Raw genomic sequence first — 19,884 nt, 5'->3', positions numbered from 1 at the left:
TTCTTTTAGCGTCTCTCCCCAGTCTCACCCGTAGTTTTGACATTGGCTCCAGACCTCTCGCTCTCGTTTCAACACCGAACGCGTTCGCAAAAGATACGACTGTTTTGCAGTCTAATCGGATATACAAACTTTGGGATTTTATCACATAATTTTCTTGGTTTGATTTAATGGTACGTTAGGGTACCCCAATAAACTGTCCACTTGCATATCTATATCCCTTAACAAATCTTTTCACTCAGGAGAACTAGTCTGAAATTTTTCTGCTAACAACAATAAGAGAAGGGAACCGAGAGCAAAAAAGGCTCAATTCTTACTGTTAATCATTTAATCCCGAAGTACGATGGACATCTGTGTTCTCCTTAAGAAATCAATACATTGTAAAGCACGCAAGTAAGGAGAAGAACGAAAACAATCACCAAGAGTTATCCTGTGATGTAATGGCAAATTCTCCTAATTTACATTAAAAGAAATGTATAGTAAATAGTAATGAGAATTCTTATTTCAATCTTTGATCTGAACAGATGTCTTGATGAGGCATTGTCTCTCAAGTCGTATCCAAATTGAAGCTTTTCAGTTCCCTTTTTTAGCAATCTTTATTTATTTCAACAAAATAAGACGTGATTTTTGTTCGACAACAGTCCCTTCTGTTAAATCACAGTCTTTATCGTGGATATTCTCAGTTGTTTATAAAAAAAAACTTTAACTGTACAACGTTGACGGTACTATCATGAAATGTACAAGCATTGGAAAAATCAACCAATCACTGGCTGTGGCCACACGGCATCTGGTGTTGTTGGTGAGCCCCCATATCACGTCTTCTTCTTGTCTAGTAGATTTACGAATGTAGCACATTGGAGCACTTCACGGCACCTTCTAGCAGTCGCCTAACATAAGAGCTTTTTGGTCAGAATCTCGTACACCATTCGGCGCCTGAAGTAAGGCATGTGTCTCTGTTAAAAAATGATACATTGTTAGATATTTGGGCTTTTTAAGCGTCAATTTGGAAGATCTAAAAGTAACGAGCAAAATAACACGACGATTGCAGGGAACGCAATGCAGTGAAAAAAAAAACACGCTCCGTACCTGGTCAAAATTGAAGCTCGCCTTTCTTGATAAATATTCCGCGTACTGAATAAGAGAAGAGAACTTGAATTACCAGCTGCTAATAAGTAATCTAACAAAATAAGACGGAATCCGCCAGGACTTCGAGAATTAATTGAACACAATTATGTACCAAAATTATTTACATCCGATTGCAAACTTCTGTGTTACTGTTTCAAATATCTCATCAAAAGAAATCATTTCTAACAACACCAAAGATCAAAAACAAATTTTAAAGTTCCACTGAATTCCACTGTCAGTCGGTCAGGTCAGGCTTTTTAGGTATATGGTATACAGGGAGATTTTAAATTGGGTACTGTGTTTTTCCAAATTTGGTATTTTGCATGATTCTGAGGGAAACATTTTTGGTATACGAGGTGCATGTTTTTCAGTAATATTGGTATACCAATAACCCCCACTGGCCGACCCTGTCTAGTTAGTTTAACTTAATCGTACCTTGCAAGCGAAAACTCCGCAATCGCACCCATTCAATTGCTCCGGTATATCCTATAGGATGTAAAATAAATGACGAAAGACGAAAGAGAAACAAGCCAAATCATTTGAAGTATTAAAACAGACAGGTTAACAAAGACCGGCAGTAACAAAGAAAATAATTATGACAGAGTACCTTTGGAGACGCTGTCTTCCAGCCCGTCATGTCAAAGGGCGCTTTTTTCTTGTCCAGAGACTCGCTGTTAAGGTAATCTCTGTATGAAACCGAAATATTTTGGCTTAGAACACACATTCTCCACAATAAATAACATCAGGCTTCTAATAAACGGTGCAAGGTAAGTCGAGGTTAAGCCTGCGCTAGAGCTGTTTTATTTTTTACCGTAGAAAACTATTATTTCGAGGTTGTCACGGATTTTAGCCAAATTTAGGCATGGGAAATGGCCACCACATTTGGTGAGTATTAAAATAACCGCTTAAAACAGTGAAGGAACATTTCAATAACAAAGCAAATACAATAAAAAGTAAGGATGGCCAAAAGTGACGAAGATTGAAACGGATTGCGATATGGGTTTTTGAAATACTGGTTCTTCAAAGTTAATATCGTACGCGTCTTCTTGTAAATAGGGAGCTTTAGCAATAACGATGACGACGCCGAGGACAACACCTGGTGCAAGATAAATTTATATTTTACTTGAGAATCTCGCTATTATCCAAATGTATTCAGTGTATCTACTGGTTTAGGAACAAGCTGGAGCTAAATATGTCAGAACGGGTTCATCATCAAATAGAAATTCGAAAATTTAGCCGTCGTAGTTCACGCTCTTTAAAATACGCAGAACTTGGTCATTTGACGTTGCTGTTTTGCAGAGAACGGCCAAGAAATGTACCAGGATATAAAACGTACGTGCAGGGTTTTTATTCTGCTCATTAAAGATGATTTCCAGTCCGCACTGCGCAATCTCCGCCTGCAATGTTTGTGAGTCTCACAAACAGAAGAATGTTTACTAGCAAAAATAAAAATTCCGGGACAAAACTTACCTTTTTCTTCATTATTAACGCCAGATATCCTTGCAAAACAATAATAACGAGTAAAAGAAGCTCGACGGTATTTCAAACGGACGTTTTAGCTCATCGTGAATTCTTGAACGAAACGATCCGTAATGGCGAACTAAAAAACTTCATGTACGCTATCGTTTCAACGTTTCAACGAATTCAAAACAAAAATGAAAACAAACCCTGAGTCTGCGCAGTACGGACTGGAAATCATCTTTAAACCTTTTGTTTGGTGACGTTCTCGTTCACGTTGCCGTCGTGGTTTGCTAAAACTCCCTAATTTAACTTATAACGCGCAGGAGACACGTTTTGTTGTAATGCAGCTATGGTTTTGCCATTTAGATCCATAGAAGTAATTTCTTTGCAAACAATAAAAGATAAGCGAGTATAAAATAAATCTAACTCGGCAATGACACAGTTCCTTAAATTTCAAAGTGGATCCAGTTCACGAAAGAAATGACTTAAAATGTTGTGACAAAGTTCAACATGGAAGGTCTTCTTAAACAATATTTTTTTAAAAAAAATGTACGTTTCTAAAAAAACAAAGACAAAATTATCTTACCTCAGTGCTGACAGGCACTGTGGATTGGAGCCTTTCAGTGAGTCATAATATGATATACATTTTTTGTTTAAATCAATCGCCTGCAGAGGAAACATGTCAAACAGTGAGTAATCGACGTAGAATTTTTTCTCTACTTTTTTTAATAGACGTCAATGCTAAGGCGAGTTTTTCAATTTTAATTTAATTAAAAATTGAAGCCCATCACAGGAAAAAAGACGTGAAAATTAGTCAGTTTACCAAGTTTGGAATTGTTCTGTTAGATTACCGCCATGTAGAAGGCTTTCAAAAATCAGAAAAATTAGAGACTTTGTATAGATTTGGGGGACACCAACTCGGAATTAGAGACATTTGTATGGAATTTGGGCGAACTTTGACAGCTCAGAGCCTTGGTTGTTGGAAATGTAACATTACCAAACTTGGTAAACTTACTCATTTTCATGCGATCTTTCTGAAGATCGGATTAATTGTGTAAAAAGATGCAATTTGAACAATGGATAAACTAGGTCCCAGTCCCTTTTTGAATTTCGGAACGGGCAATGGAGGTGCGCGGTGTCTCGAAGCACTGACGAGCAACAGAAATAAGCCCTGAATGATGAGAACAATCCTCACCGCTAGACACCAGTGCATTCCTAAATGAACTGGAACAAGAACCAAATCCATCGCAAAAATATCCACCTGTAGAAATAAAAAACATGAAGAAATTCACAAAAGGCTTACTGAAAGAAATGGTGTTACCTCATTAAGGCACAGGAATGTGTAAAGATGGTATTGATAGCGTACACAACATGGCAAAGGAAAAAGCCAGGGCAGCAAGTTCGGTCAAATCGGCAGATCCCCGTAGAGGTTACCGAAGAATTTCCGACACTTATCGACCAACCAGCGTATAGCTAAGCACGAGAACACCCGAGCATTCAGAATACATGTACCTGTGGTCTGGTCATACAATGCACATGACCTCTTTTTAAACTTTTCCTCAAACTTTCTAAAGTTAGTTTTTCCTGCATGGCGTTATGAACGGCTTCCATGAGCATAATATATGTGAACTCGTGGTAACAGCAAATAGTCTCTTTTTTTAACTTGATTTTGTAGACTGCAAAACAGTCGTTTTTTCTCTTCCAGACCTCTCGCTCTCGTTTTAACACCGAGCGCGTTCGCAAAAGATACGACTGTTTTGCAGACTAGATTTTGCTATATTTCTGTGGTTTCCAAACTTCTCAGCTTATCAAAGAGCCAACAATCCCAAGAGTAATCTATCTGTACGTTTTGATTGGTCAAGCGACGGGGAAAGCAACATAAGGTGACAGCACTCGATCAAAAACTATATGGTGTGACATTGATAAGAAAAGTAACACTTTTGATCGTCACGCAACACTTCTCCAACACTTGGAAAGGGGCATTGCGTGACAACCCAATTAACAGTCAAGGAGGTAAGGCGTGACACACTACTAATCATCTCACCTTTTTTGTCCACCGTTTAAGACTTGCATATCCTGACTTGATGAGTTTGGGATAAAAGAATGAATTGAAAGCGTGGACTTTCACTTTCCCTTGTTGATTGCTCCTTTCCACGAGAAGGTTAAAAAAGAAGTTGATTATCTGCACAACGGGAGAGAAAATAAAACAAACAAAAACGTGTAAGTAAACGTTGGTTACAAGCCCTTAAATTGCGCACCAGAAAAACACAAAGAATAATTTAAGTTTTTCTAAGTCCCCAGTTAAAAACGCAGTGCAAGTGGGAGGCGGGGTGGCCTAATAGACCATTTCCGAGTTACCCTTTGCCTCTGTTTCAAAACGAGTCTAGGTGCGAAACCATTCATATGAAAATGAGTTTCATCTACAGGTCCATTTTCATGCAAATCAAACTCATTTTCATTTGAATGGTTTCGCACGTAAACTCGTTTTGAAATAGAGGCAAAGGGTAACTCGGAAATGGCCTATTGTTGGCACGCTGGACTCCAGAACGAACGGTCCAAGTTCAAGCTCTAGACGGCGTCATTGTGTTGTGTTCTTGAGCAAGACAGCTTACACTCTCAGTGCCTCTCTCAACACAGGTGTATACATGGGTACCGGCTTAAATTAATTCTGGGGGAGGTGGCAAACCTACAATAGACTAGCGTCTATCCAGGGAGGAGAAGAAATACGTCTAGTCGCTTTATGCTACGGAAACCGGAATAAGCTCCGGTCGGATGGGCCACTAGGCTTAATAACAAAGTTCACATGCACAGGCTTTGATTTCAAATCGATTAAGTTCAAATTTTGTAGTTGTCTTGGCAAAATCGCCAGAAACTAAAGTTTAGCTTCTGTCGATTTTGCCAAAGCAACTACAGTCCAACCCTCCAAGTTAAGACCATTTTAGTCGCCATGGCGACTAAAATTTTGGAGCTGGCGACTAAATTGGAACCAAAGTCGCCAGCCTGGCGACTAAAATTGAGAAGAAGGGTTGTAAACATTTCTTTGTGTTCTAGGAGTATTTCGTGTACGAGCGAAGACACACCTCATCATTAAGCCAGTTCAGGTTACTAAGCGTTGCCAAGTCACTTCGTTTCAGAGTCACTCGGAAACCTTCAACAAGAGGATCATCTGCATATCCTGGAGCTAAAGCAGCGTCAACCTGAATGAAAAGGATCCATAGCAAAGATGAAGATTATTAAGAACAAAAAAAAAAAAAAACAAAAACCAATACCCCTTAATCACGAAATCTTGCCTTAGGCTGAGAACGGTGGTTGCTGTTTTCGTATTAACGGTGTTTAGTGTATGCAAGCTCCCGTATATAAACTAACACCGATCACTTACACTGCCAATAGCCGTTTACGAGGGTCATTCCAAGTTACGGACACTATTTCTGTTTCCCGAGGGTGTCTGCTTACGAGAGTTTCGACTGTATTCAAAAGAAAAGCCATAGCACAATAGCTAACCAACAACCATTTCAAAAACACAAAAACCTTTCGTAAAACAAAAAATTAACTTCCCGATTCTTTTTTCAATAAAAGAATTCACCAACCAAAAATTAACAAACACTCACAAGCATGGCACCTCAGCATGACCCCTCGTTGCTTATCAACCTATCCACTGAGAAACCACGGGCTCCTCCAGCTATCAGAGACAAATTTCCAGTTGAATAATTCTGCAGAATTTTTTGACTCACCATTCTTTCCATTTCGCTTGTGAGTGGCACAAAGGCATCTGTTTCTTCTTCAACTTCTTCCTCTCCCTGGTAAAAAGAGAAAGCAAAAGACTACATTAGGTTAAGTTATTTGAAGCCATTCTATTACACACAAATTAGCCCAAAGGCTGTCTAAAACCTTCAATGGCCGTTTTCACACTTGAGACGGACAAATCGTTTAGACGGACAAGTCGTCTTAGTGTGAAAACGGGACGAACACGATTTTGGACGAACAGGTCGTCTGAATTTGTCCGTTGATTTGGCTGTCTAGGAAGACGATTTTTAGAGGACGACTTGGTCGTCTAGACGGACAAGTCGTCTAAAAGCCGTCTTAATTCCACACTAGACGAACAAATCGTCAGACGACTTGTCCGTCTGGACGATTCGCTCGTCCTCAAGTGTGAAAACGGCTAATGAAAGTTCAAAACGATGAAAACACATTGTTCTCTTTTTTGACACTGTGTTTAGCAAAAGAAACGTGTAACTGGTCTGGTAAATGAATAACTAAAAGCAGAAGTTTTACAATACCTCTGATGCTTCCTCTTCCTCGAACCCTTGTCTCACTCTTCTTAACCTTTCTTGTATCTTATTTGCAAAAAAATAAATAAATAAATAAAACAGCTAATTACAGTAAAGCTCGACATCGCTTCGCTTTTAACAAGCCGAGGTTCGCATCTAACTGCTTACTTCTCGCTTCACGCTTCTCGCGACATGCATGAATTTCTTTCGCAATTCACCAAGCCGGCAATTTTGGAAAACATCATGAGCCAAATAAAAAAGAGAAAATGGTGCATTTTTGCCAAATTAATGGAAGCAAAGATATCAACAAACAAGAACCTAGCATGCTTAAAACTTAAGAGCGTTCGCGGCAATTAACTGTGCAATAACTTAAGCCATTCCTTCTCACATTAATGTCATTCCACACTAATGTCAAGTATATAATGTGCCTCAATATACTTCAAACAAAACTGGAGAATATCAGAGGATATTTCCCACGCGAAATTCCTAAGTTTAAAATTGGTTAAAAATTAACTGTTGCATTGAATGTTTTGAAAAGACAAGCACGATTTTTGAATGCCAACAGAGTTTCCGTTTCAAAATGGATAGCTAGGCCAAAATCTCAAAAACTGACCGACCCGGTGTGAAAATATTTGAAGGATAATAAAAATAATACACTCTGCTTGTCTTCAAAATTATGCATGTCACTTGCCATTGGACATGATCTGTTCCAAGTAGTGAACAATTTTCCTCAAGCCTCGATCGTGGAAAACTGTTCTCTTTTCAGAACAAATAATGCCCGCGGTTAAATCGCCAAATGGGGGCTACTGTTAAAACGCCACAGACAAATACCTTTTCTCTAAGCTCTTGCGTTTCTTCTTCTCGCTAAAATAGGAATAGAGGAGGTCACATTTGTGAGATAAAATAGCAAGCATAGCTTCAACTTTAGTCAAGGACAACAGTCAACAGTTCTTAGACATTTTTAGACATGATCGCCCATCATTGCCGCCCACTGTATACAGTGATGGATGAGAACGGAAGAAGATTCAAACGTATTACGAATAACGAGCTTAAAAAATTGGGTTAAGTTTTTAAGATGCACATGTCAGAAACAAATCTTGTAAAATGAGCCACAAGTAAGATAACTACAATCTGGCAGTAAAATCAGTCAAATTGGTTTTTAAGTTCATGTATTGTTTGCTTCATTACCTTTTGTTTGATTGCCTTTAGCTTCTTCTCCTCCCTTGAAATCTCCCTTTGTCTCGATAAACTTTCATCTGACAGAAGATCTCGCCTACATGTATAAACAGTACAATAATAAGCAACGACACAATCATCACTGTGAGCACACCAATTAGAAAATTTCGGGGTTTCAACGGGGTTCGAACCCGTGACCTCCCCCCCCCCCTCCCCCCTCCCGATACCGGTGCAATGCTCAACCAACTGAGCTGTGAAGCCACACATAGGGAGCAGGTCATTTTTGTGGGTTCTTTATCTTTTGCACAAAGGAAAAGGGTGGCGAACAGAGCTTGAAAAAAAAATCAGCGTTTCATCAGGATTGGATCCTGTGACCTCCGCGATACCGGCGTGATGTTCTACCATCTGAGCTATGAAGCCACACCTAAGAGGGCCAGGTCAACTTTGTGGGTTTTGTCTTTCTCACAAAGCACTGTAAGCAATTGGGGAAAAGAGCTTGAAAAAGTCAGCGTTTCAATGAGGTTGGTACTCGTGACTTCGACACAGGGTTGATGTTCTTACTTCTAAGCTACGAAGCTACACATTGGGAGGAAGGTCATTTTCTCATGGTGAAAATCCTATGACACTTGATTTTTTCTCTCCTCTCGACAAATATTTCATTTATTCTGCAGCCAAAGAAGGAAGTCGGGCGTTAAATTGTACATGTACTTACCACCTTCTGGTCCAACTTTCATCAAAAGGATTGTGCACATCAGATGTGTCCAGCAACCTACTACAATAGAAATTAATAAAACATATAATTTTATTATTACAGCCTAAAGCCGGGGTTTACACAGGCAGTTTTTTTTTTTTTTATTAATAGGGGGGGGGTGTTCCCCCTTTTTTAAATTTAAAAAAAAAAAAAAATTAAAAAAACCTCAATTTTTTTTTTTTTTCTTTTAATTTTAAATTTGGGTTTTTTTGGCCAAAAAAAATGAAAAAATTACAATATCAGATAAAAAGACACTCATTAAAAATTAATTTCCTTTGTATTCTCTTAATAATTATTAATCAGGTTTTGATGTGACAAATATAGTTGATCATGTAGATGGCACAAGTCATTACTCGCGCACAGTTCAAAGTTCAGTGCTCCAGTAATGACTTTGGACAGCAGAGATATGCAGAAACGCACACGCAATACACAATGTGACAACTTTGTCACATACAAATTTGTCACACAAAAGCTTCCGCGCCAGCTTCTCGGCAAATATATTTTGTCACATAAAATTGGCCAATTTTCCTTGTTACACGAGCAAACAAAATTTTCACATAAAAATTGCTAGTGTAGTAGTCAAGTTCTAGTCCCCTCTCTGTCACGCAGTGCTACGCTATGTTTGATAGCCACTATTGTTTTATCAAAAATACATGAGCCTCTGGCAACCAATGACAGGCAAACCTGAACTACTGAAAAACTAAGAGCCCAAGCCCTATTATTTCAGTCTGGGCAGTCAAAAAAAATCTAACAACACTTTATACCGTGACAAGAAAGCTTAAGTGTGCAATAATTTTGCCTTAATTATTTTCTTAAATTTTACCTTGATCTGAGATTACCACTCGGAGGGGACACTTCAGTTGGACCTGCATATTATAAATATCTTGAGTTATGTGGCACTGTACACATGTATAAGGCTCATATACACACTTTGTTACAAGTGTTTTAATCTCTGAATTGCAGTCTGTTTTCAGTCTGCTCATTATTAACTTGATTCTTGCAATACTCAATTCTCTACATAATCCTCAAGACTTGATTCTAGCTTGAATCAAGTATCATAAATGGAGTTTAGGAATCAAGATTCTAAAGAGCAGTTGACTGCCTGGCACTGTATTAGAGTAATGACTTTGTTCAGCTTTTATTAAAAGTACTGTACATGAAATCATTCAGCACATTGTGATATTAATTTAACTACCGGTACTTAGACTAATGTGAATATATGTAAAAATTAACCAGAGCTTAAAATTAAACTACAACATAATTATACATGTAAAAAGTAACTCTTCAAATCTTGAAAGCAATTCTACAGTCAACTTACTAACCTGGCCTTGAATACAAACTAACATCTGGAGTGGTCCTGTGAGACCTGTTGGCAGATCTCCTTGGTGATGCCATTACTCTCAGCCTGGTTGGTGATTGGGGAGGGGAGGCTGGGGTTGTGAATGACACAGGGGGTGGTAGTAAGTTGGATCTTGGTGATAATAGACTTCCATTTCCTGACCTGTTTGAATAAATAAAATTTCCTTTACAAGTATCCACGACAAAAAATATTTTTCCTTTCTTGCAGTGTGAACGGACAGCAAGTTTTTCTCACAAAGTTATCATCCACAAGTTTTGTTTGCTTGTGTAAACTACAGTAAAAGTTCCCTCAGTGACAAGTTTTTCCTTTCATACAGCAAAATTTCCTGTAAAGTAGATTTCTAATTCCTTGATGAGTTTTCCTTCTTGAGCCACGCACGAGACATTTTCCCACTTAACATTGTTTTCATTGAAAAGTTCAAAAACTGGTATGCTTGTTTTTGGACACTAACTTATCAACTGAAGGAAAAACTTGTCTTGCACAGGAAGAACACTTACTCAAGTGCAGATAATGTTGCATGACACAGACAGTGTATGTCTTCGATTCAATGTCCATGTATTTACCTTGCATGTGACCTTGTTTTGGTAAGAAAATCAGTTTGAACTTCTAGTGGTTCATCTATTGCTTTGTTCCACGCCTGACCTGTGCTATCAGGTGTCTGTATAGTGGTAAACTGGGCCACTAGCTGTCTGTATCTATCTCGTTCATCCAGGCGAACAACCTTGTTTGAGAGAGAAACAGTTCAATTGGCCAAAACAGGCAGGAATAGCCTAAAATAAATGTTGTAGTATACAGTGGTGCAAGTCTCCACAACAGGTCCCTGCAGGGGCCAAAATCTAATCCCTGCAACTTGTCCCATAATTATAATAAAAATAAATAAAATAATGTTGTTTATAGTGGTCATGCACTCAGTTAGCTTTGAGGTAGCTAGTTTACAGGCATGCTACTGAAATAGAGGAAACAAATAAATAAATGAACATAACATGATTAAAAATCCCAACTGGCAGGAGGCAGACCAGTTGGCTATATACAAAGCGTGTCCGAGGATTTGAACTCGGGACGATTGAGAAAAAAAAAATCCTGTGAGCTATTGGCAGGGTGGACTGAGGTTTTGAACCTGGGATCTATGGATTGGGCCCTCAACTCAGGGCCCTCAACTACTCAGTCATGCTTCCTTGATGAATAATTATTCAAACTGGTCTGAATTGAAGGGACATGCCCATTGATGGGATTTGTCCCCAAAAAAAAATAAAAAAAAAAAAAAAAACCCCCAAAAAAACCCCCCCCCTATAAAAAAAAACCCCCCCCCCAACAAAAAAGAGAACCCCCCCTGGGAATTTTCCCACAATTTAAGGTCAGCATACACAATGGAACAAGTCCTTGTGACTAGTCCCCTACTGTACATAGGTTAACTCTTCAAGGGAATTGTTGAATGGACTTGTGTTTGCTGACTTTGAAATAATAATGCATTTTTTTGGAACTCTTCACATCTGAAAATAATTTTAAACATGGCCGCATTGTTTTCAAAAAATTTAAAATAAATCTTATTTTATGGACACAGTTTGGCAGAGTGGTTTAGGGCACTGTTGTTCTAATTATCCGGATATCCCAGTTCCAAGGACTCCACCCTGCCAGTAGCTGGATTTGTTCTTGGTCGTCCTGAGTTCAAATCTTCCGTCACACTTAGTTTAGTTAGCCAACAGGTCTGCCTACTGCTAGTTGGGATTTTTATATGTGTTATGTTCATTTAAAGTATTTGTTTCCTCTGTTTCAGTGGCATGCCTGTAAACTAGCTATCACGAAGAGATGTGAAGCTAAGTGCATGACCACTATAAACAAAATTTATTTATTTTATATTTTTAATCCAGGAGAAACAACAAATTCCTTGTACCCACATAATAATATTGAAAGAAGACAATTTTTATTGGGTCATTTTTGCCCAGGGGGGTACTCCGGCTTGTTAATGACGGGGATGATCGAAGGATTTTTTTGGGTTTGAAATTTTTTATTCCCGGGTTTTTTTGGGTTGGAAAATTTGGCAAGTATTTTTTTGGGTATCTTGATTTAGATAGGAAAATTTTTTGGGTATTAAAAACGAACTAAAGTGCCTTATGGTATGATGAATAAACAAAACAAGCGTTCTTTGTGTTATGTTATTGCACCTTCTGGCAATTTAGGGGTAATTTGACAAGGGATTTTTTGGGGGGTTATTTTTGGTTCAGGGATTTTTTTGGGTAATGTCAAAAGACTAAGGGATTTTTTGGGGTCCTGACTTTTGCCTCCATTCGATCATCCCTGTCATTTACAAGCCGGGGGTACCCCCCCCCCCTGGGCATTTTTGAAATGGTGTGCCTAGATCAGACTCTATACATGAACACTGAGCATGTACATTACATGTACATTGTCTACGAGCAACTACAGTTGCATAATGCTTTGATTCAATTTTTTCCATTGGTTTAATTTGGTATTAATTTTTCTCTTGTTATGGTGTCATACATGTATGATAATAAATATCATGTAAAACAAAGTGAAATACCGGTACAAGATTGTATCAAGAGTAAAATTGAACCACATCATAACACCATAAATTCTAATAATACATGTTAATTCCCCCCTCCCTCACCCCCCCCCCCCCAAAAAAAAAAAAACCCCAAACACATGTAAAGCCATCAAAAAGCCTTCTGAACAACAGTAAATGGAGGTCAGGGCCCGGTTGCATAAAAATAATTAAGATTACGTGAGATTTTTTGCAGCCATTCCCTGTGCTCTGAGGGGTTTTCTCCCGTGCTTATAAGGATAAATATCGGGAGAAAATGTACTAAAGAGCACTGGAAAAACCAAAACGCTTTGAAAACATTCACCGGAATGCAGAGAGCTGTTGCAGAAAATCGCCCGTAATCTTAAGTATTTTTATGCAACCGGGCCCGGGGGGTTCAAAATAAATTTTAATTGTTAAATTACAGAATTTACCCTTTCTGCTGTGCTCAAGAATCTACTCCTGTCCCCTGGGGATTTCCTTGCCGCAGCATTGTAATTTTGCCCTTGACTCCTGGGTGTCCGTGCTGATCGGCTGCTAGACTGGGAAGGTCCTGGGGTGTTCCATCCTGCTGCTCTTCCACTCTTGTATTGGCTGACTTTGTAGGATCTTTTTGTACTGTCAGAAGTGTCTTTATATTTGGATGCTAGCAGGATAAAATAATGCATAACAATTAATAGAAACACTAAAAGTTTTCCAAAAGAAACAAACTTTACTATGTTGGAATCATGAACTCTTTTTTCAAAGTAGACACGTGTCTTGTGATGTACTTTAGGTTATATTTATATTCAAGGCACTTTAATTTACACAAGGAAAGAACGTTCACAAACAAAGTGAAATCAACATGTATGTACAAGATTGTTCAGTAACAAACACAATGCTTAAAGAGCTGCATGTTTAATGTGGTTCTACAGGACACGAGTAACCCCTGATGGGAAAGAACCAGTAGTTTTTATTTGTCACTTGCCCAAAGAGCAAAGGCCTAAAGTGGGTGACTCTATTTGGTCTCCCTGGTCCGAAATCCCGCCTCGAAATTGACGTCCTCGAAGGATTAAAAACATAAATAAAGAACCCTTTGTTTATATGGGATATATTAACTGTTTACTGGTTTTCTACTGTGAACAGCCACTGTAAACAAGTCGGTTTTTCTGACACTGCAGTGAATATCCTCAAATTTAGTACCTGAATCCTTCTTAGCGACATTTTTGGCCTTAATTGCTGTCTGAGAAAGTTAGCAGTGAAATTAATTATTTGTTTCCTTTTGTTTGTTTGTTTTTGTTGCTGTTGTTGTCTCTTTTTTTGATGTTTCACAATTCCGCATGTTAGAATATTCTGTCATTTCGCATTTTAGGATATTACATCATTCTGTGTTTTAGTATATTCCGCCATTCTGCCATTCTGCCGTGCCCTTCCGCTTCCGCCAATATGGTCACCCCCCAAAGAAGGCGTCTGCTGACTAAATCTTAAAAAAGCTAACTAAGACAAGCATGTAACATGCCCCTACAAGCAAAATTTGAGAGCTGCTTGTTCAAAGGGCAAGCTGGAATTTAAGGTGTTTTTTGAAGCCCTTATCAATTAAACTGTTGTGCAGTCAGAAAAAGCTCATGATACAGCCTAGACACATACAGTAATGGGAAAAACACATTGATCGTTGTTATTGTTGTTTTTGTGGCAAAACCTTTTTATGGCTATAATTTTCACACATCAGATTCAAAGTTAACTCACGATCATAGGTTCTACAAGAACTTTCTGCCATGCTCTTGCTTTGCCTTGTGGATGTTGATAACCCCTGTCTGTTCGCCTTATAATATGATCTTGCTGGTGTTGAGGTTTCTGGTCCTCTGCTCTTAGTCAGTGGTCTTCTTGTTAAGCCAGGACTTAACCTCTCATTGGTTAGAGAGCTCTGTAAAGGGAAGATGATTTACTTACAGTAAATTGTTATTTCTTTGTGCATGTTTGTGTTGTAGTTTGAAATGTATTTCAGGTGAAATTGATTTGCATTTTCCTTTGTTCCATTTATTACCATAATCCTTAAACAAAGAAAAATACACAACTAGTTCAAAGCATTTTAACCTGAGACACATGCACCAATTTGTCAATTTTTTATGGTGCATGAGTCTTTTCCTATGGCCTTTTCATGAAACCCTTGCATTGCATTTAAACTTCCCAAAAATGAACTTGTATCCAGTTAGAAACACATTTAATTGGCCTGTTTGGCTTGGCAGTGGATGCAAAGAATGTGAGAAATAAATGATATGGTATTTAAGCCTAAGCCGTAAAATTTTTATGTTCAATTATACAGGTCACAAGCCTTTGTTCTCTGTAGGCCACCCCACATAAACAGAGGGGATCATTAGCTGGCCAGCAGATGCCTTGAGTTTAAAGGGGCAGTGTCACCAAGATTTAGTGCAACATGAAAATTTAATTTTAGAAATCCAGTAATAAAGACCCAGAGTTGCTAGAACACACTGTACTAGTCATGAAAATAATTTGGGGTACATTGTATTGTTAAAAAGTGGAGTGGCTAACGACAGGCAGGAAAAAAGTGGCCAAAAACTTGAAAACATTGGCCTAACCTTTCCAAATTAATTTTGATGGCGTTAATTGGAGGAAAATTACTTAAAAACCATTGATAGTGCTTTGTCTACATCTTGGAGAATAAATTTATGTCTTTCTTTCATTGATTAGTAAGTGTTTTGTTATAATTACATGTATGTAAGTGTAAGTGTGTTCCTTATAATTATGTAATGTAGTAAGTGTTTCCTTATACATGTATCTTGTGATACTGCCTGTTTAACTAAGCCTAATTATGTTAAGCCAGGTTACTCACACTAGTTAATCTTGTGTTTGTCGCACTTCTGAATTTGTCCATTTCATCCTCAGCATCATTGAGGTCTCTGCTCAGAGAAGGCTTGCTGTCATCCTGGGTTTCTCCTCTGACCACATACTGCCAGAAATACTTACCAGACCACGTTTTCACTTTCTTAACAAAATCAGTGAAACTCTTGATAGGGCTGTTACTATTATTTGTGCAAGCAGCTGAAAAGAAACAGACCCAAGCAGAGTTAATAATTATTGTTCATGTACAACAGATTTTCATTAAAGTGCACATGAAACAATTTTTTTCCCTGGTGTTTGATGAATACAAAATGGTCCCAACCTTAAAACTGGGAAGAAATATTTACAAAGCCACTTTTTCTTTGGAAATAAAGAATAAGGGCTGAAAATAACAGTCGGTCATCGGACATTGTCCAACCAAAATTTGCTTATGTCCAACAAAATCCCAAGTGTAGTCAGACATTATATCCAGAAAATCATGGATAAATCCGGATAAAAATTTTAAGTTGTAATTTTCTATGACCTTGCAAACATTGGTCTGACGTTCTACCACTGAGCTACAGGAGGTTCATGAGAGCAAGGCCATATAACTAGGTTCAAATGAGACAAACTTCCAGTATACCACCAGGAAAAGTGAGATATGTACATGTACAGTGTATGAAAATACTGTAAATCCACTTTCATCAAACTATATGTAACTCACCTCCTTCAATATTCCTTAACCTCTTGGCTGGTGGTGTCTGAAGTTGAAAATCAAAGAAATATCACAAATCATTATATAATTTATTTTTTGAATGAAGACTTGGATTCTGACTGTATTTAATTAACACATAAATGATGACTAAAGCAGCCTATTTGCACAACAAAAATTAAATTATACACTTAGCAGATACTGTCATTTGAAACATTAAAATAAAAGGATTAAAAATTTTCTATTTCTAGCCTTAGAGCTGTCCCTCACTGTCTGCGACCACTTTTGGCATTCCTAAGAGAGATTGGCTGCTATAGCAGTAATAAGCTCTCTTTCACAAGAATGTCAAAGCAACCAGGAATGATTCAGGAGAAGACAGTATTCACAGGTTACTAATTTTTGCTTAGTTAATGAATATTATCACCAAAGAAGTCATTACTATAGTGTAGATTCAGCACTAGGCTTTTGTACATTATGCTAGCATTTTTTTTGAGCATTTTAGTGAGGCAAAAGCATTGAGCATTATTCGAGCATTTTAGTGGCATTTTCCCGGAAAATTGATTTTTTCCCGAGAAAATAAAAAAGAAATTAATTATTTTTAGAGAAAATGACAACTAAAACTCAAAATTCAACTACAAATAACTTTCTGGAAATAGTCAACTTCTTTCTGTACTTAGCCTCATAGATGATTTCGAGGATTATGTTTTTTGGCTGTATTTATGAACTTGTAGACGTTGTTGTTGTTACTTACAACACTTATACGTTTTTGTAAGCAGTAAAGGTTAACACCATGTTAAAAACCGTTTGTATAATGAGCATTATCCGAGCATTTTAGTGACTTTTTGGGGGAGGCCGAGCATTTTAGTGGGAAAAATGGAGCATTAAGGTGGAGCATTTTAGTAGAGAAACAAAAGCATAATGTACAAAAGCCTATTCAGCACATACATGTACCCTACACACATCGAAAGTATCACCAACATAAGCAATACTAATGCAAGTAAAGCACTACATAAAGAGGTCAACCCCTGGGGAACTAATACATGAAGGTATCATAGGGGATTTAATGTACAAGTATGTACTGGTGCATCAACGGTTTGATAAAGTATGATGTTTGCAAACATTGCTAACAAAATAAAATCTTGAGAGTTGGCAGCAAAAATCACAATGGAAATTTGGTACATTCTATGAGTGAGATTGACATTTAAAATTTTGAAGTTTAAAAGCCATATTAACAGAAGTGAACAGCATATCACAGGGAGTAAGAGGGGGGTAATGGAATCTTTGGAACCAGTTTGGTATAGGATTATTATTTTATTACAAATTTAGATTTAAAATAGCTTGCCTATCGGTTTTGAAACTGTTTTGAAAACCTTGGCGTATCTCTGAGTGCTAGCTGAAAGAAACAATTATTTTGAAATCTGAACCCTTCTTCAATAATAAACTCACCTGAAGAACATCCGTTATAATAACATCCTCGTCCTCCCTTAAAAAGGTACAATGTAAAACATAAATCAGAAAAAAGAACATCACAACGTACAAATGTAGAAAAGGTCGATATTTAACGATCTACAAAACCGACTCGTGTGTTTGATGTGCTTTTGCTCCATGGCAAAATAAGAATCGATCAAGGACATTCTTGAGAAAATTAAACAAAGTTTTAACTTCTCCTGAAATAAAGCAAGAGTCACAATTCGCCAGCAAATTTTAAGCAAGCTCAAATGTCAAATACATTATCAATCACATTGACTTGAAAGGTCACAAAAGTACTGGCACTTTAAACGTGAAAATTGCCCATAATCCTGGCATTTAAATGCACAAAACCGAACAGGGTAAGGTAGAATACCTTTCTCTTCGACGTTTGTCTCCTGCTTTCCTCCCAGAGAGAGAATACGAGCGAATATTGTCATAAAAAGACGATAAAGATGCCAACATGGTGGCTCACGAATTTACCGCCATCAGAATACCACTGGCCAAATGCAGGCGACCGTGACGTCAAAACATGGCGGATAGAACCGTTCAACATTCAATTGTTGTGAATTTTATCCCATTTTGCATATTCCTTACAATTTGTATAGTAGCGAGAGAGTTCTTTAAACAGCACAACTGTTTACTTCAATGTTTAGAACGATTTTAATACTAATTTAGCCAGTTAATATGGAATTATGATGTAAAATTGTTTTACGTGACGTCACAGACTACTCAGTAGTTACTAGATGAGTATTATTATTCGGTTCTTTGCTAAAAAGAAAAATGGGAATCAACGAAGCTGATTGCAATTGCACTTTATTTCTTGGTAAAGTATACTCAATCTAACATCGTTCCTTAGGTACTCTTTTCTGCCGTTATTTGTGTCACCCACTGTTGTCTGTCACGTAACGCTTCTCGTTGGAAGCCAGTCACGCGACCATCACGCTATTTTACATGTAACGATACCGCACCATCTCGCCTTTATACGGTTTAAAAGCAAAGGGGAACAGTACGAGTATCCAAAGTAGGCTGTTTCGTCATATAAGAATACATGCCACAGCCTTATATATTTTCAGTTTTTCCTGTAACAACAGAACACGCCTGGGTAGGGGCCGGGGGTGGGTTGAACAGGTTCGCGCCGTCGACGGATTTGGCCTGAAAACGCGCCAGGATTGTTTTTTCTTTTTTGCGATACATTGAACAGATTTGCAAAATTCGAAACTACAGCGGATCACGGATTTTTTGAAAATTTTGGCGCGGATTCCGTCCTTCATACCAGGACATTGATCGTGGAGTTGTAGATGCTAAAACAAACCAGGAACAAAGTTCGGACACTTTAGTCGGTCTCCGTTAGTATGTTGGCGAAATTGTCGCAAAAACAAGCAATATAACGAAACTCCTTTTAAAAAATGTCATTAAAAACAGCATTTACTGTCCGTGGCAAAGTTTTCAATTAATACGAATCTCCGGATTCAGTGAACGAAAACAGTAGCGGATTTACGGTTTAGTGGCCAAAAAATAGCACGGATCGGCGGATTTGCGTTCCCCTATCCACCCCGCTCTACATCACCAAAAAGGTGATTTTAGCTGAATCAAGTCGTCATGAAGAAAAAGCCATAGCTGTTTAGTGCTCTTCTTGGATCAGAAAGGTCCAACAAAGAAACAGACCGCTGTGGGTCACGGCTCTCCGCGCAATGTTGTACGAATAGAAATTGGTTCAATCGCCTGAGCGCCTCTCTTCTCCGCAGAGGGTTTATGTTGTATTCGCGAACACAAGAGTGCGTGGCAAGATTAAAGAGTGGGAAATATAAGGATGAAAAGTAGAGAATTAAAAGTGTTGAAAAATAACCCTCGAATTTCATACCTTTTTGTTTTAGGGAGCAACCAGAAGTAGCCAACGAAACCGCTCCACAAAATTTCCGCTCTGCAACCTGAACTTGAGCTGGCTGGCAAATTTAGGAATGAGACTGTTCGCTTGCTGGGACGCTTTTCCTTGGAGAAAATTTGCTGGAATTTTACAAAATATCGATTGTACCTGGGGAAAATGAACCAAAACCTGCTGGCTAAAACAGAAGAAAACGACGCGCGGATTTATAAACGAGAATTTAATAACTGACTAACTTGTATTTGTAAACAATAAAAAGTAATTGTTAACTTTATTTCTATTGTTTCCGTCGGTTATTCTGCTGTCACTGAAGAGGCAAAACAGGTCTC

At 38.1% G+C, this 19,884-nt stretch overlaps 1 protein-coding gene across 1 annotated transcript; it reads right to left on the bottom strand.

Annotated features, from left to right (window-relative positions):
- Positions 1 to 417: 417 nt before the first annotated feature.
- LOC144660705 (uncharacterized) lies at positions 418 to 18,320 on the bottom strand. The gene is made up of 22 exons (XM_078521426.1): positions 18,047 to 18,320; positions 17,650 to 17,686; positions 16,216 to 16,252; positions 15,505 to 15,713; positions 14,400 to 14,577; positions 13,109 to 13,320; positions 10,702 to 10,859; positions 10,101 to 10,279; positions 9,602 to 9,644; positions 8,740 to 8,799; positions 8,040 to 8,124; positions 7,683 to 7,715; positions 6,861 to 6,917; positions 6,315 to 6,380; positions 5,664 to 5,780; positions 4,628 to 4,765; positions 3,779 to 3,844; positions 3,170 to 3,249; positions 1,730 to 1,808; positions 1,558 to 1,608; positions 1,084 to 1,128; positions 418 to 950 (listed from the first exon to the last, which is right to left on the bottom strand). The coding sequence occupies exons 1-22, from the start codon at positions 18,133 to 18,135 to the stop codon at positions 885 to 887; spliced, it is 2,085 nt and encodes a 694-aa protein (XP_078377552.1). The 5' UTR covers positions 18,136 to 18,320; the 3' UTR covers positions 418 to 884.
- Between the last annotated feature and the right edge of the window lie 1,564 nt (positions 18,321 to 19,884).

Source organism: Oculina patagonica, chromosome 7, assembly GCF_052425735.1.
Source record: "Oculina patagonica isolate OP01 chromosome 7, crgOcupat, whole genome shotgun sequence".
NCBI lineage: Eukaryota > Metazoa > Cnidaria > Anthozoa > Scleractinia > Oculinidae > Oculina > Oculina patagonica.
Note: the sequence above shows the minus strand (reverse complement) of the source record. Positions and strands in the feature narration are given on the sequence as shown.